Source organism: Drosophila kikkawai, unplaced genomic scaffold (assembly GCF_030179895.1).
Source record: "Drosophila kikkawai strain 14028-0561.14 unplaced genomic scaffold, DkikHiC1v2 scaffold_81, whole genome shotgun sequence".
In the NCBI taxonomy this organism is placed as follows: Eukaryota; Metazoa; Arthropoda; class Insecta; order Diptera; family Drosophilidae; genus Drosophila; species Drosophila kikkawai.
The window spans coordinates 68,221-84,220 of NW_027222743.1; the positions used below are offsets into that span (position 1 = coordinate 68,221).

General features: G+C 44.3%; 2 protein-coding genes across 2 annotated transcripts; both read right to left on the reverse strand.

Moving 5' to 3' along the window:
* Positions 1–2,802: 2,802 nt before the first annotated feature.
* On the reverse strand, positions 2,803–3,594 carry LOC138929613 (uncharacterized). The gene has a single exon (XM_070288999.1). The coding sequence runs from the start codon at positions 3,592–3,594 to the stop codon at positions 2,803–2,805; it is 792 nt and encodes a 263-aa protein (XP_070145100.1).
* A 6,750-nt stretch (positions 3,595–10,344) lies between these two features.
* On the reverse strand, positions 10,345–11,136 carry LOC121501848 (uncharacterized). Its single transcript, XM_041774342.1, has one exon. The coding sequence runs from the start codon at positions 11,134–11,136 to the stop codon at positions 10,345–10,347; it is 792 nt and encodes a 263-aa protein (XP_041630276.1).
* Between the last annotated feature and the right edge of the window lie 4,864 nt (positions 11,137–16,000).

Genomic DNA, 16,000 nt, shown 5'->3' on the forward strand with positions numbered 1-16,000 from the left:
TTATGTAGTACTCCTACAGCTATTTAGCCCCATGTTGGGCGCCATTTTCTTTCTATTTAGTAGCCAGCCAGCTAGTCGGTTCTCCCTTGCCTTTCTATGTCAGCCAGACTAGGATCGTCGGTTGCCCGTCAGGGCTCCCTGGCCTGTGTTCACCGGGTTAAGGGTAACCTAGTGTATAAGGAGATTCGGTTTCGTGCACTTCTAGCATTGCTCTTTGCTAAGCTCGTCGGATTGTCGTGGGTTTTCCTCATCTTCCCTATATACACACTGCACTACGCAAAAGAAAAGTTTTAAGTGCACTAACTGTAATCTACAGTTCAAAACAACAAAGGATATATTCGGATTCTGGTATACGCGGACGGACCAGTAAGCTAATCAAGAGAACACCAGGAGTAGGGGTGGCTAGCTGTTATTCGCCATCCCTTTCTGTACCCTCCCTGCCATGATAACTCGAGAGATTATGTTTGCGGTTATCCCTTAATCAAAGTTTATTCTTATATTATAATTCTAATTCACATTGCGGCAGCATCAAGATCGATCCACGAAAACTAATTTAAATTACTCCAACATATTGGAAAAAGGATCAATCAATCAAAACAAAGAATCGCATAAATTCGATCATATTGGCCAAATGCCCAAAACAATAACAAAAGGTTTTCAAATCGCATCATCTTATCGTCTACAAATTCTTATTCGCTCCTAAATTCTTATTGTTGCTTACGATGTATTTAACTCCTAACCATAATGCTACTAAAACTTACTTTAATCGAATCGTAAAAATATTTAAATGTCATTCGACTAATTATATGGCGTATCGTTATAAAAATGCATCCACAAAAATAGAATATATTTGTAAAGTCAGAAATCAATATGTTTTTATAAGGAGAGATCTCACTTACTCACAAATCCGGTTGAAGCAGGTTCGGTGGGCCCATCGAAGACGCTGTGCTAGATTTAATCAAGAAATGTTGTTAACCTCTGACAAATATTATTTTTGTGTTGCTCAAACGACCCTAAATTTACATTACTTGAATACAAACAGTATATTGTCTACGCAATTATCAAAGAATTAAATCTACAAATTCAGCACATTGGCTTTAAATCCCTAAACAACGAAAATGATCTTCAGCACACGTCAACGTTGATTGGCTGCAGCTCTGCACATGGCGATGCCTCCTTGCGGCATTCTCCTCCAGGTCTCCTGTTCGATTCACCGCATACGAAGGGTTTGGCGTCTTCGCATGCCAGACGAAAGGTCTGTTCTCCCTATTTCATCCCGCTCTGGGATATGGTGCCGCACGTGGCACGTGCGCGCAAAGAGCAGGCTAGAGTCGCCTCACATTCGTCTCTTCCTCCTAATTACGGCAGCAAAACCAGCGGTCAACCGATCGTCGTTACTTCTGCAGGAGCTCGTAGCTCCTTCTCCTCCTCCTCGCGTTCCTTAGGGTAGCTTAACCCGCATGGGTACTCCGACACCACGCCTGGGATGGATTGGCTGATTGGGAACGGCAGGGCGGGTTAAGGTTAAATCCGAACCTCCATGTGGCACACGGTTGTCGCGGCCGAAGTGTCTCTCAAAATTGTGGTTAAGTCCGATTTATGTTGGGCGTGCTCGCGCGCAGGTCGATTCCAACCTCAAACGTGGCAGTCAGCGCGTGGCACGTCCAAAAGAGTACGGCGGTTGTCGCACTGATCTCGGCCAGCGGCCTCCAAAACGGTCTACCAGCCGGTGACCAACGCCCGAGAACAGGCGTAATGCTGCCGCTCTGGCGCTGAAGTTGCCGGCCGACGTATCTTCCGTCTCTTTCCTACACAAAAATATGCACTTAAACACTGCCTTTTCATTTGCACTTTTCACGGAAATATTTACCCCTTGCGCTTGGTTCGTTTCTCCGAAACTCCTTCTGCACTGGTGAACTCCTTTTCCTTGCCAGAAAACACTTTACAATTTTCGGCCACGCGGTTGAAAATTTTCCACTATTATTACTACGATCAGCAGCGGTTTGCATGCGAACGTTATCAGTGCCAAAAATGAAATGAGCGAGAACTCTGACTCGAGAAGTTAGCTGTACGCAATTGCAGCGTTGCCAAACTTCACCTAACGGAGTGCTTCCAGTCGCTCTTCTCCTTTTCCGTCTTCACACGCATTCGGTGCACACGGGAAATGGTTAGCGCTATGCAGGTAGGCTGTATGCGAGAGCAGGCCAGATAAGCTTCTATCGACGCTCTCCGCTGTACTCTACGTTTTGCTTGTGAGCATATGCGAATTCAAATGTGATTTGCATTTTCGCAATGTTTACAAATTAATTTCTTTATTTCTTATATATTTTATTTTCGGTTTGCGACTGGCCACCACAGTACAAATTCTGCCGTGGATACATGCACTATAAGCGGAGTTGTGAACTTTTTGTTTACAAATTTACAATCGAATATGCAAATGTATTAGCATTGTTGTAAATCCGTGAGGGTTTTCCGGACAAAAAATTCGAATAAAAAAAAGGCGACTAGCAACTAGCGGCCTAGCTGGGGAATTTCCACTCGAAGGCAAAGAAAAGAAGATGAGAAGAACTGCAGTCGCACGAAAAAGTTTTATTGCGCTGGCGCAGCCAGCAGTTCCAAAGGTTAATCGGCTACTACCTTTACACAAGCAGCGTCCGAATTGCCTCGCTATGAAAGCTATACGTTTCGGCTATTCAGCTCGGCTGAGTGCAAGCGATAAGCTTTTTGTTTCACATTGGTTACGTTTTAGTTCTATTTTTTTCTTCATGTAAATTCATTTTAACAATAATATCAATCGCTAATCTAGTGCTCCAACATTTCGGCCCCGTTGAAGGCCTCCGGCGCTTTAACCTCCTCGTTAGGAGCGATGTTTATCGGCAGCAATGCCAACTTCTGGATGGCGCGCTTGATGACGCCTCCTGACGTCTGGATGTGTGCTACACGCACTTTACCGTCCGCGCCGACTGTTGTTGCCACCACGCGCCCTGTGAGCCACCGTTGTGGGGGCGAGTTGTCCTCGTGTACGAGCACCAAGCGTCCGACCTCCAAATCGCTGCATCCGGTGCTCCACCTATTGCGCTGCTGCAGGCTGACGAGGTAGTCCTTGGACCAACCGTCCCAAAACTGCTGCTTGAGAGCGGACAGCATTCGCCACCGCCTCAAGTACTCGCATCCGCCCTTGTTGGAGGTTACGCCTGTGTCGGACTCTTGCGGCAGCGAAAGAAGAGCCTGACCGATCAGCAGGTGTCCTGGTGTCAGCGCCTCTCCATCGTTGGGATCGTTGCCAGGCGATGCGATTGGTCGAGAATTGAGCAGCGCCTCTACCTCGACCAGGTGGGTGCTCAACTCGTCGGCCGTTAGCTTGGCGTTGCCGACCCCTCTCAGCAATCGATGTTTGGCGAACTTGACGGCTGCCTCCCACAGTCCTCCGAAGTGTGGTGACCTCGGCGGTATGAAATACCACTCGACGCCTCTCTGAGCCGCGTACCCTCTCAGCTGATCCTCGCTGTGGTGAAACGCTGCGTTCAGCTCCTGCAGCACGTTGCTCGCTCCTACGAAATTCGTGGCGGGTAAATTACCCATTATCTGGTCCATTAGCACTGTTTTGTACCTAAAACAGTGTACGCAGCTAAGGACAATTTTATTGCATGCTCCTCGAGCATTGATGAGCCATATCTGCTGTCTCAAGAGCGATACCAAAACCTTGACACCAGCATGGTAATGAGTCCGATGTAAGTTGCGAAGATACAACGAAACAAATTCTGACTTCGATGGCAGTAACAACGGAAATTTGGCATCATACGGAATTGGCGCGTTTAATAATCTTCCCCCAACCCGAATTAGTTGAAACTTCACACCATCTATTTCGCTGGAGTGTATGAAAGGATTTAGACGTTGTAGATGTGGACTCAAACTTTCAGATTTCTCTATCTTGACATATTCTGACTCAAATTCAACTCTTTGCAAGACTTGGACCATCCTAAGAAACGACAGCTTCAGTTCGTTGGCCGAAATAAAAACATCGCGTTGACGCTTCTTCCCTTGAATAAATCGATTTACGTATGCCATGATCCGCATTAATTTATGAAATGACGAACATCGTCCAACAAGTTCAATAAAGACATTCGGTTGGTTTTTTGTGACGGAACATACTGCTACGCTTTTTTTATTCTCGGACAACTGTAACTCCTGTGATACCTCAACCCGATGAGAACTAGGCCACTCGTCTGGATTTCGCAGTAAGAATTCAGGTCCATTTTCCCATAGAGTACGCTTCAAACCCTCTATATCTGTTCCACGTGACACTAAGTCAGCCGGATTCTCTTCTGTAGGCACATGACGCCAGACTATATTCTCTGAGAGTTCCTGGATTTCAGCAACTCTATTCGCGACAAATGTTGCTAAAGTAGACGGATCCCTCTTTAACCAGTATAGAGTGACTTGGGAGTCCGACCAAAAATTAACGCTCTCCAACTCTATCTTGTGTAGCAAAGGAGATACTTGAGTCCATAGCTTAGCCAGCAAATGCGCTGCACATAATTCGAGCCTTGGAATTGATTTGGTTTTTAGCGGGGACACTCGTGACTTAGCGGTTAGCAGTCTCGATAACCTATTTGTCCCAGCCACCGTGCGAACATAAATGCAACAGCCGTAGGCGTGGCTCGATGCGTCAGCAAATCCGTGGATTTGAACAGCGTCATAGGCTGACAGACAGATATATCGAGGAATGGATATCTTGTCAATCTCTGATAAATTCTGCTTAAATTCGTTCCAACTTGTATGCAATTTCATGGGAACTGAATCATCCCAATCTAGTTTTTGTCGCCAAAGCTCCTGAAGCAAGATTTTTGCTCTTGTGATCAACGGACACAATAGCCCCAAGGGGTCAAATAAACGAGCTGTGACGGACAAAATGTTGCGTTTCGTGGGAGGTAAGGATTGAAACGAATCCTCCAAACTATAATGAAATGCATCATTCTGAGGGTTCCACCTCATTCCAAGCGTCTTAACGGACTCAGAGGTGTTAAATATAAGAGATTTTTCTGGTCCCTGGTTAGTCATCAAACTTGGATGATTTGCTGCCCATTTGGCTAGATGGAAACCCCCTAACTCCAAAACCTCAGTGACTTCCTTGCGAATCACTTCCAATTCGTCCAAACTGTTCGCTTCTGTAAGCATATCGTCGACGTAAAAGTCGCTCGAAATTACTTCCGCTGCCACCGGATGTGATTTAGCGTAAATTTTTGATAGCTCAAAGAGACAACGAATGGCTAAGAATGGAGCTGAGGCTGTCCCATAAGTGACAGTGTTTAGGCGAAAGGTTTGGAGAGCTTGAGTAGATTTTTCCCTCCACAAAATGAGTTGGAAATTTCGGTCTTCATTGGCAACATTTACTTGCCTATTCATCTTTGAAATATCTGATGTCAAGGCATATTTGTTCAATCTAAATCTTGCCAAAATCTTGCCACCTCTGACTGATTGAGCTTTCATTTGCCTACAAAATTGTTCGTGCGTACGGACTTCCTCCCTGAGATGAGCTAACGTGTCTATACGCAAATGCATAAGTTTATATCGTAGTGAAGGTTTCGCTTGTCGAATAAGAAGCCTCACTAACGATTCTTCTGAGATCGGAGTGCTCAAGCGAGACACAAGTTTCTCTACTTGGAATTGGTAGTCTTCAAAAGGTTCCTTTTCAGCTTGACGCCTACTGTTTATGAACTCCCAAATGTCCATGTCCGGGTCACTCTCCTTGAACTTATTCCGAAATTCTCTGCAAAATAGTATCCAGTTAAACTGAGGAAACGAACGGTGGAATTTCCAGTACCATTCGCTAGCTTTGCCAACGAAAAATAAATGGAGATGGTCACATAGAAGCTGACGATTCCCATTTAAATTTTGCTGTGCTAATGCCTGTATGCGATAAAGGAACTCTTCTGTCTGTAACCCGTCCTTTAATCCATCAAACTTGATGTGCCAACTCTGAATGATGCTCGGCACCTTTTCTGGCTGAACTGTAGAACCCGATCTATCGACGCGCTGAGTGTTTAGATGAATATCATGGTAAACCGTTTCTGCTGAATGAGCTTCCCTTGGTTGATCTCGTCTATCGTTCATTCCCCTATTCGGAGTTTGAGCAGAACCACCAATCGCTACTTGCGCTCGTATAAACTCTGAAAGTTCTTGCCTAATGGCTTGTTGCTGTGCCTGCATGGCTGTCTGTACTAATCTCTCTATGTCCTCTAAATTGTCTGCCCTAGAAATATCTCTTACAGAATCTGTGTCAAGACTTTGCTCGAGGTGGTTCGCTGGATTATTGCGACCTGACCTCAGCGTCATTCCTGTTCGTTGTCCGCCGCCTCGGCGTTGACCTGTATTCCTGCCTCTTCTTCCGCCTGCTCTACCTCTGTTCGTATGCTCAATCGACACGCTGCAAGCCGGTAAATCGTTGTTGACAGTATTAGTACCTCCTAATCCTCGATCAGCAGCTGACAATTCCGCTAAAAGATTGTTGTTCGACAAGGACAATTGTCGTGCTGTGCATTCTCGATTGCACATTGGACATCCATTGGAATCAATCATATGATCCCTTATACACTGATGGTGGAAGGTATGACCGCAAGGAGTAGTTGCTGTTAAATCGCTTGCGCTCAATGGTTGCGTACAAATTGTACAAGATGTACTTTCGCCGCCTGCTGCGGCAGATAAATCGACGTTGCTGTGACGTACTGACATATCGCTAAATATTTTGGTTATATAAAAATAAATTCAATAGTTTCGTGATTGATCTTATAATGACTGCATGCTCGCTATGTGAATTAAACTCCTTATGTTTCTTGATAGCTTACAAAAAGTTGAATTTCAAAGCAAAATTAATAAAAAAAAAATATATAGTTTGAATGCTTGCTTCTCGAGTTACTTTATCTGAACCGGTCAAAGATCGAAGTACCTCCAATACTTTGCAATTCCATTGAACAAACTCCCGTAGTCTAAAAGCAAGTTTAAAGAACATTCATGGAAATGAGATATCAAGTGAACTGTTGGTTCTGGTCGACTATTCCGTAAATTACTCGAAATACAATCGCAATTCCTAGAGACCTATTTCAAATTCATCCAAATCCGCAAAAAAGTTCTACTTATTGTTACTTTCAATCCTTCCGAGATTACATGAATACTTCAAACTGAGTGGTCGACCTAATCCGTAGATTACTCGAATCAAGATCGCGATTCCTGCCTCGAATTCTTAGTGATCATTACATAATAAATAATAAAGACCTGAAACTAAACTTCAGCAGACACTAATACAATTATTGGTAACTACTAGAGCAAAATCGTGGAGCTGAGTTTCATTCTAGTTTCCTGCACTTAGAAATCTGGCAATCTCTAGTCGGTTTCGCTGTCTAGAGGTATCACTGTTGCCTGCCTCAAATTGGTTGTGGCATTTTCTTTATGTAGAACTCAAACATATATCTAGCCCCACACGTTGATGTGGTATTTTCTTCTATGCGGCTATCGGCCCCACACGCTGGTGTGGCATTTTCTTCTTATGTAGTACTCCTACAGCTATTTAGCCCCATGTTGGGCGCCATTTTCTTTCTATTTAGTAGCCAGCCAGCTAGTCGGTTCTCCCTTGTCTTTCTATGTCAGCCAGACTAGGATCGTCGGTTGCCCGTCAGGGCTCCCTGGCCTGTGTTCACCGGGTTAAGGGTAACCTAGTGTATAAGGAGATTCGGTTTCGTGCACTTCTAGCATTGCTCTTTGCTAAGCTCGTCGGATTGTCGTGGGTTTTCCTCATCTTCCCTATATACACACTGCACTACGCAAAAGAAAAGTTTTAAGTGCACTAACTGTAATCTACAGTTCAAAACAACAAAGGATATATTCGGATTCTGGTATACGCGGACGGACCAGTAAGCTAATCAAGAGAACACCAGGAGTAGGGGTGGCTAGCTGTTATTCGCCATCCCTTTCTGTACCCTCCCTGCCATGATAACTCGAGAGATTATGTTTGCGGTTATCCCTTAATCAAAGTTTATTCTTATATTATAATTCTAATTCACATTGCGGCAGCATCAAGATCGATCCACGAAAACTAATTTAAATTACTCCAACATATTGGAAAAAGGATCAATCAATCAAAACAAAGAATCGCATAAATTCGATCATATTGGCCAAATGCCCAAAACAATAACAAAAGGTTTTCAAATCGCATCATCTTATCGTCTACAAATTCTTATTCGCTCCTAAATTCTTATTGTTGCTTACGATGTATTTAACTCCTAACCATAATGCTACTAAAACTTACTTTAATCGAATCGTAAAAATATTTAAATGTCATTCGACTAATTATATGGCGTATCGTTATAAAAATGCATCCACAAAAATAGAATATATTTGTAAAGTCAGAAATCAATATGTTTTTATAAGGAGAGATCTCACTTACTCACAAATCCGGTTGAAGCAGGTTCGGTGGGCCCATCGAAGACGCTGTGCTAGATTTAATCAAGAAATGTTGTTAACCTCTGACAAATATTATTTTTGTGTTGCTCAAACGACCCTAAATTTACATTACTTGAATACAAACAGTATATTGTCTACGCAATTATCAAAGAATTAAATCTACAAATTCAGCACATTGGCTTTAAATCCCTAAACAACGAAAATGATCTTCAGCACACGTCAACGTTGATTGGCTGCAGCTCTGCACATGGCGATGCCTCCTTGCGGCATTCTCCTCCAGGTCTCCTGTTCGATTCACCGCATACGAAGGGTTTGGCGTCTTCGCATGCCAGACGAAAGGTCTGTTCTCCCTATTTCATCCCGCTCTGGGATATGGTGCCGCACGTGGCACGTGCGCGTAAAGAGTAGGCTAGCGTCGCCTCACATTCGTCTCTTCCTCTTAATTACGGCAGCAAAACCAGCGGTCAACCGATCGTCGTTACTTCTGCAGGAGCTCGTAGCTCCTTCTCCTCCTCCTCGCGTTCCTTAGGGTAGCTTAACCCGCATGGGTACTCCGACACCACGCCTGGGATGGATTGGCTGATTGGGAACGGCAGGTCGGATTAAGGTTAAATCCGAACCTCCATGTGGCACACGGTTGTCGCGGCCGAAGTGTCTCTCAAAATTGTGGTTAAGTCCGATTTATGTTGGGCGTGCTCACGCGCAGGTCGATTCCAACCTCAAAACGTGGCAATCTACACGCGGCACGTCCAAAAGAATACGGCGGTTGTCGCACTGATCTTGGCCAGCAGCCTCCAAAACGGTCCACCAGCCGGTGACCAACACCCGAGAACTGGCGTAATGCTGCCGCTCTGGCGCTGAAGTTGCCGGCCGACGTATCTTCCGTCTCTTTCCTACACAAAAATATGCACTTAAACACTGCCTTTTCATTTGCACTTTTCACGGAAATATTTACCCCTTGCGCTTGGTTCGTTTCTCCGAAACTCCTTCTGCACTGGTGAACTCCTTTTCCTTGCCAGAAAACACTTTACAATTTTCGGCCACGCGGTTGAAAATTTTCCACTATTATTACTACGATCAGCAGCGGTTTGCATGCGAACGTTATCAGTGCCAAAAATGAAATGAGCGAGAACTCTGACTCGAGAAGTTAGCTGTACGCAATTGCAGCGTTGCCAAACTTCACCTAACGGAGTGCTTCCAGTCGCTCTTCTCCTTTTCCGTCTTCACACGCATTCGGTGCACACGGGAAAGGGTTAGCGCTATGCAGGTAGGCTGTATGCGAGAGCAGGCCAGATAAGCTTCTATCGACGCTCTCCGCTGTACTCTACGTTTTGCTTGTGAGCATATGCGAATTCAAATGTGATTTGCATTTTCGCAATGTTTACAAATTAATTTCTTTATTTCTTATATATTTTATTTTCGGTTTGCGACTGGCCACCACAGTACAAATTCTGCCGTGGATACATGCACTATAAGCGGAGTTGTGAACTTTTTGTTTACAAATTTACAATCGAATATGCAAATGTATTAGCATTGTTGTAAATCCGTGAGGGTTTTCCGGACAAAAAATTCGAATAAAAAAAAGGCGACTAGCAACTAGCGGCCTAGCTGGGGAATTTCCACTCGAAGGCAAAGAAAAGAAGATGAGAAGAACTGCAGTCGCACGAAAAAGTTTTATTGCGCTGGCGCAGCCAGCAGTTCCAAAGGTTAATCGGCTACTACCTTTACACAAGCAGCGTCCGAATTGCCTCGCTATGAAAGCTATACGTTTCGGCTATTCAGCTCGGCTGAGTGCAAGCGATAAGCTTTTTGTTTCACATTGGTTACGTTGTAGTTCTATTTTTTTCTTCATGTAAATTCATTTTAACAATAATATCAATCGCTAATCTAGTGCTCCAACATTTCGGCCCCGTTGAAGGCCTCCGGCGCTTTAACCTCCTCGTTAGGAGCGATGTTTATCGGCAGCAATGCCAACTTCTGGATGGCGCGCTTGATGACGCCTCCTGACGTCTGGATGTGTGCTACACGCACTTTACCGTCCGCGCCGACTGTTGTTGCCACCACGCGCCCTGTGAGCCACCGTTGTGGGGGCGAGTTGTCCTCGTGTACGAGCACCAAGCGTCCGACCTCCAAATCGCTGCATCCGGTGCTCCACCTATTGCGCTGCTGCAGGCTGACGAGGTAGTCCTTGGACCAACCGTCCCAAAACTGCTGCTTGAGAGCGGACAGCATTCGCCACCGCCTCAAGTACTCGCATCCGCCCTTGCTGGAGGTTACGCCTGTGTCGGACTCTTGCGGCAGCGAAAGAAGAGCCTGACCGATCAGCAGGTGTCCTGGTGTCAGCGCCTCTCCATCGTTGGGATCGTTGCCAGGCGATGCGATTGGTCGAGAATTGAGCAGCGCCTCTACCTCGACCAGGTGGGTGCTCAACTCGTCGGCCGTTAGCTTGGCGTTGCCGACCCCTCTCAGCAATCGATGTTTGGCGAACTTGACGGCTGCCTCCCACAGTCCTCCGAAGTGTGGTGACCTCGGCGGTATGAAATACCACTCGACGCCTCTCTGAGCCGCGTACCCTCTCAGCTGATCCTCGCTGTGGTGAAACGCTGCGTTCAGCTCCTGCAGCACGTTGCTCGCTCCTACGAAATTCGTGGCGGGTAAATTACCCATTATCTGGTCCATTAGCACTGTTTTGTACCTAAAACAGTGTACGCAGCTAAGGACAATTTTATTGCATGCTCCTCGAGCATTGATGAGCCATATCTGCTGTCTCAAGAGCGATACCAAAACCTTGACACCAGCATGGTAATGAGTCCGATGTAAGTTGCGAAGATACAACGAAACAAATTCTGACTTCGATGGCAGTAACAACGGAAATTTGGCATCATACGGAATTGGCGCGTTTAATAATCTTCCCCCAACCCGAATTAGTTGAAACTTCACACCATCTATTTCGCTGGAGTGTATGAAAGGATTTAGACGTTGTAGATGTGGACTCAAACTTTCAGATTTCTCTATCTTGACATATTCTGACTCAAATTCAACTCTTTGCAAGACTTGGACCATCCTAAGAAACGACAGCTTCAGTTCGTTGGCCGAAATAACAACATCGCGTTGACGCTTCTTCCCTTGAATAAATCGATTTACGTATGCCATGATCCGCATTAATTTATGAAATGACGAACATCGTCCAACAAGTTCAATAAAGACATTCGGTTGGTTTTTTGTGACGGAACATACTGCTACGCTTTTTTTATTCTCGGACAACTGTAACTCCTGTGATACCTCAACCCGATGAGAACTAGGCCACTCGTCTGGATTTCGCAGTAAGAATTCAGGTCCATTTTCCCATAGAGTACGCTTCAAACCCTCTATATCTGTTCCACGTGACACTAAGTCAGCCGGATTCTCTTCTGTAGGCACATGACGCCAGACTATATTCTCTGAGAGTTCCTGGATTTCAGCAACTCTATTCGCGACAAATGTTGCTAAAGTAGACGGATCCCTCTTTAACCAGTATAGAGTGACTTGGGAGTCCGACCAAAAATTAACGCTCTCCAACTCTATCTTGTGTAGCAAAGGAGATACTTGAGTCCATAGCTTAGCCAGCAAATGCGCTGCACATAATTCGAGCCTTGGAATTGATTTGGTTTTTAGCGGGGACACTCGTGACTTAGCGGTTAGCAGTCTCGATAACCTATTTGTCCCAGCCACCGTGCGAACATAAATGCAACAGCCGTAGGCGTGGCTCGATGCGTCAGCAAATCCGTGGATTTGAACAGCGTCATAGGCTGACAGACAGATATATCGAGGAATGGATATCTTGTCAATCTCTGATAAATTCTGCTTAAATTCGTTCCAGCTTGTATGCAATTTCATGGGAACTGATTCATCCCAATCTAGTTTTTGTCGCCAAAGCTCCTGAAGCAAGATTTTTGCTCTTGTGATCAACGGACACAATAGCCCCAAGGGGTCAAATAAACGAGCTGTGACGGACAAAATGTTGCGTTTCGTGGGAGGTAAGGATTGAAACGAATCCTCCAAACTATAATGAAATGCATCATTCTGAGGGTTCCACCTCATTCCAAGCGTCTTAACGGACTCAGAGGTGTTAAATATAAGAGATTTTTCTGGTCCCTGGTTAGTCATCAAACTTGGATGATTTGCTGCCCATTTGGCTAGATGGAAACCCCCTAACTCCAAAACCTCAGTGACTTCCTTGCGAATCACTTCCAATTCGTCCAAACTGTTCGCTTCTGTAAGCATATCGTCGACGTAAAAGTCGCTCGAAATTACTTCCGCTGCCACCGGATGTGATTTAGCGTAAATTTTTGATAGCTCAAAGAGACAACGAATGGCTAAGAATGGAGCTGAGGCTGTCCCATAAGTGACAGTGTTTAGGCGAAAGGTTTGGAGAGCTTGAGTAGATTTTTCCCTCCACAAAATGAGTTGGAAATTTCGGTCTTCATTGGCAACGTTTACTTGCCTATTCATCTTTGAAATATCTGATGTCAAGGCATATTTGTTCAATCTAAATCTTGCCAAAATAGCGTAAAGCTCCCTCTGAATAGTTGCACCCACCATTAGTGTCTCATTTAATGAGATCGAGGTTGACGTTTTACTTGACGCATCAAAAACAACTCGCAACTTTGTGGTGCTACTATCAGGTCTCAGGACACATTGATGTGGAATATAGTAGTGTTGTCCTGGAGGAGGCGTTGGAAGCCGTGACATGTGCCCAAGGTTAAGATACTCTCTCATAAACTCGTGATACATGTCTTGCAACTCGCAGTTATTCGCAAGTCTGCGCTCCAACGAAAGAAATCTGCGTCTTGCCGTTTCGAAGGATAAGCCTAGAACACTTGGATTTGTCTTGAATGGCAGCTTCACCTCAAAACGACCTGAAGAAAGTCTTTTTACTGTGTGCTCGAAATGCTTCTCACAAGCAACTTGTTCAGCTGTGTAAACAGCCTTCGATCTCTCAGGGACTTGTTCCAACTCCCAAAATCGTTCCACCAGAGAGTCGAGAGAACTTATATTTTCACTGACAGTGACGCTGCCTACTTGAGCTTGACTCGCTAAGCGTTGAGTGTACTTTCCCGACACAATCCATCCTAATAATGTTTTCTGAAGCGAAGGATGGTCGGAACCCAATTTTATTTGGCCTACGCTTAGAAGTTCAAAAAAGGATTCTGCGCCAATAAGCAAGTCCACTTTTGCGGGCTTGTGAAAACGAGGGTCTGCCAATTCAATGTTTGCTGGAATTTTCCATTGGGCATAATTGACCTCATAGTCAGGTTGATATGATGAAATTGACCTTAACACCCAAAAATCGGTTGCGAAACTATGATCATTGACGCGAGAGTGAATTGACGTGTGCACCTTGTGCCGCACTACCGAATCGTTCTTCCCGACAGTAGTAATATTCAAATAAGACTCCTCCCTATGTAGCCGTAAACGTTGTGCCAAATCTTCGGCCATAAAGTTTATTTGCGACCCGGAATCTAAAAGAGCTCGTGCTAATTGAAACTGTCCGAATCTATCCCGCACCTTAACGACGGCAGTGGCAAGAATCACTTGGTCGCTACTTGCAACATGACATGAGTGGGCTTGATTTGAATGATCAAATGCTACAGGAAACGACTGTGACTGCACTTGAGAACCTGATCCCGAAGCAGGTTGCTGCTCTACCCCATATCTGTGAAGAAGTGTGTTATGAGGCTTAGAGCAGACGCGACACTTTGTTGCTTTGCATTTTTTAACTGGATGACCAGGATTTAAACAATTTATGCACAGCCGATTATGTTTCGTAAAATCAAAACGCTGAATCACGGACAGAGCCATAAAGGCTTGGCAACTACCTAAATTATGATTCGTCGCTGAGCAATATTGACATTTCGAATCTGGTTTGTGATCTGCTTTTGTGCATGAGAATGACGATTTTGAGTATCCCTTATTCGAACCTTGGCTAGGCTTCCCTTTACTTTTCGTTGATTCCTCAGCAGCTAAATGCTGGTATCGCCGATTCAACTGAAACGCACAATCAGACCATGTCGGCAACTTATTGTAATCTAGCTGCTCCTCAAATCGGGATTTTGTTGTGTGATCTACCTTGGACATAGCTATGTGAATAAAAATTGCATTATTGATCTCCTGTTCACTACCCAACGACTGCAATGATGCATACAGAGCCGATATCTCATCAACAAGAGACCTCAAGCCTGATGCAGAGGGTTTCGATACCTGGGGAAGGTCAAACAACTGAGAAATCGTGTCGAAGAAAATCAAACATTTATTGTCGTACACGTTTTTCAAGCTAGCCAATGCTTTCTCATAATTTAACTCGGAAATTTGAAACGCCTTTACAGTTCCTAATGCATCACCTGTTAGACATGTAAGCAAATGGTTGAACTTTTCTACCTTTGTAAGGGATGGATCGTTATGAACTAAACTCTCGAATAGACTTATAAAATTTTTGTAGTCCGAATGTTTTCCACTAAACTTCGGCAGATTCATTTTTGGTAATTGCGATGAATGACGATAACCACTGAAATCCCCTTGACTGATTCTCTGAGGTTCAACTTCTATCATTGCGGAGCGATACAATGCCTTTGTAATGATACATGCATCCTCAACCGACGCTCTCAGATCATTTTCTGAGTATAGTATATCAATGTCTGCCTGGATATCCATTAGTTTTTTACAGTACGATTCGAGAAGTTGCATTCGATATTCCATTTGAATTTTGTCGAATGAAATAGTTCTTTCCTCAAATGCCTTTTTCATTCGCTCGATGTCACTCAGAACCATATCGTGTTTCTGCATAGCCATCAAAAGTTTTGCATTTGGCTTTGCAGCCGAATCTCTTTCAGCCATTTTGAAATTAATTGGGAATTAATAAAAATGCTCCAAATGTAATGATTGGCACTAAGTTTTAATAAATCACTGTCGCAAATGATTCCGTAATTATTATTCATTTGCATTGTTTTCATGCTTTTCCTTAATTTTCTTCTGTGCTTGACTACGTGCTAGCTGCATGACATCAGGCGTTTTCAACAAGGTATCATCCTGTAACGACTTAATGTTTCTTAGTAATTCATAGTCCTTTCCGTTCATGATCATATTTTGACCAAAACACAAATAATAAGGTGAAAATCCGGTGCTACGATGATTGTTCGCTCTTAAAGATGCGCTAATTTTGTCTATATTCCTATCCCAATCGGTATGATCAGTCCCGATATAAGCTCTTATGGCGGCCAGTACGGATCTATTTACTCGCTCGCTCGCGTTGGCTTCGGGAGAGTAAATGGCTGTACACACATGTGCTACGCCGAATCGCGTTAGGAAAGCCTTAAAATATCCAGATTTAAACTGTGATCCGTTGTCCGTTAGTATGGATTCCGGAACTCCGAATGTACAGAAGACGTATTTCACCAAAAAGTCGCAAATTCTATCAGAAGTAAACTTTCGTAATGGGTGCAAGAAGTGAAACTTCGTGAAGTTATATCGACGATAACAAGCAGACCTATGTTACCGCTCTTGGATC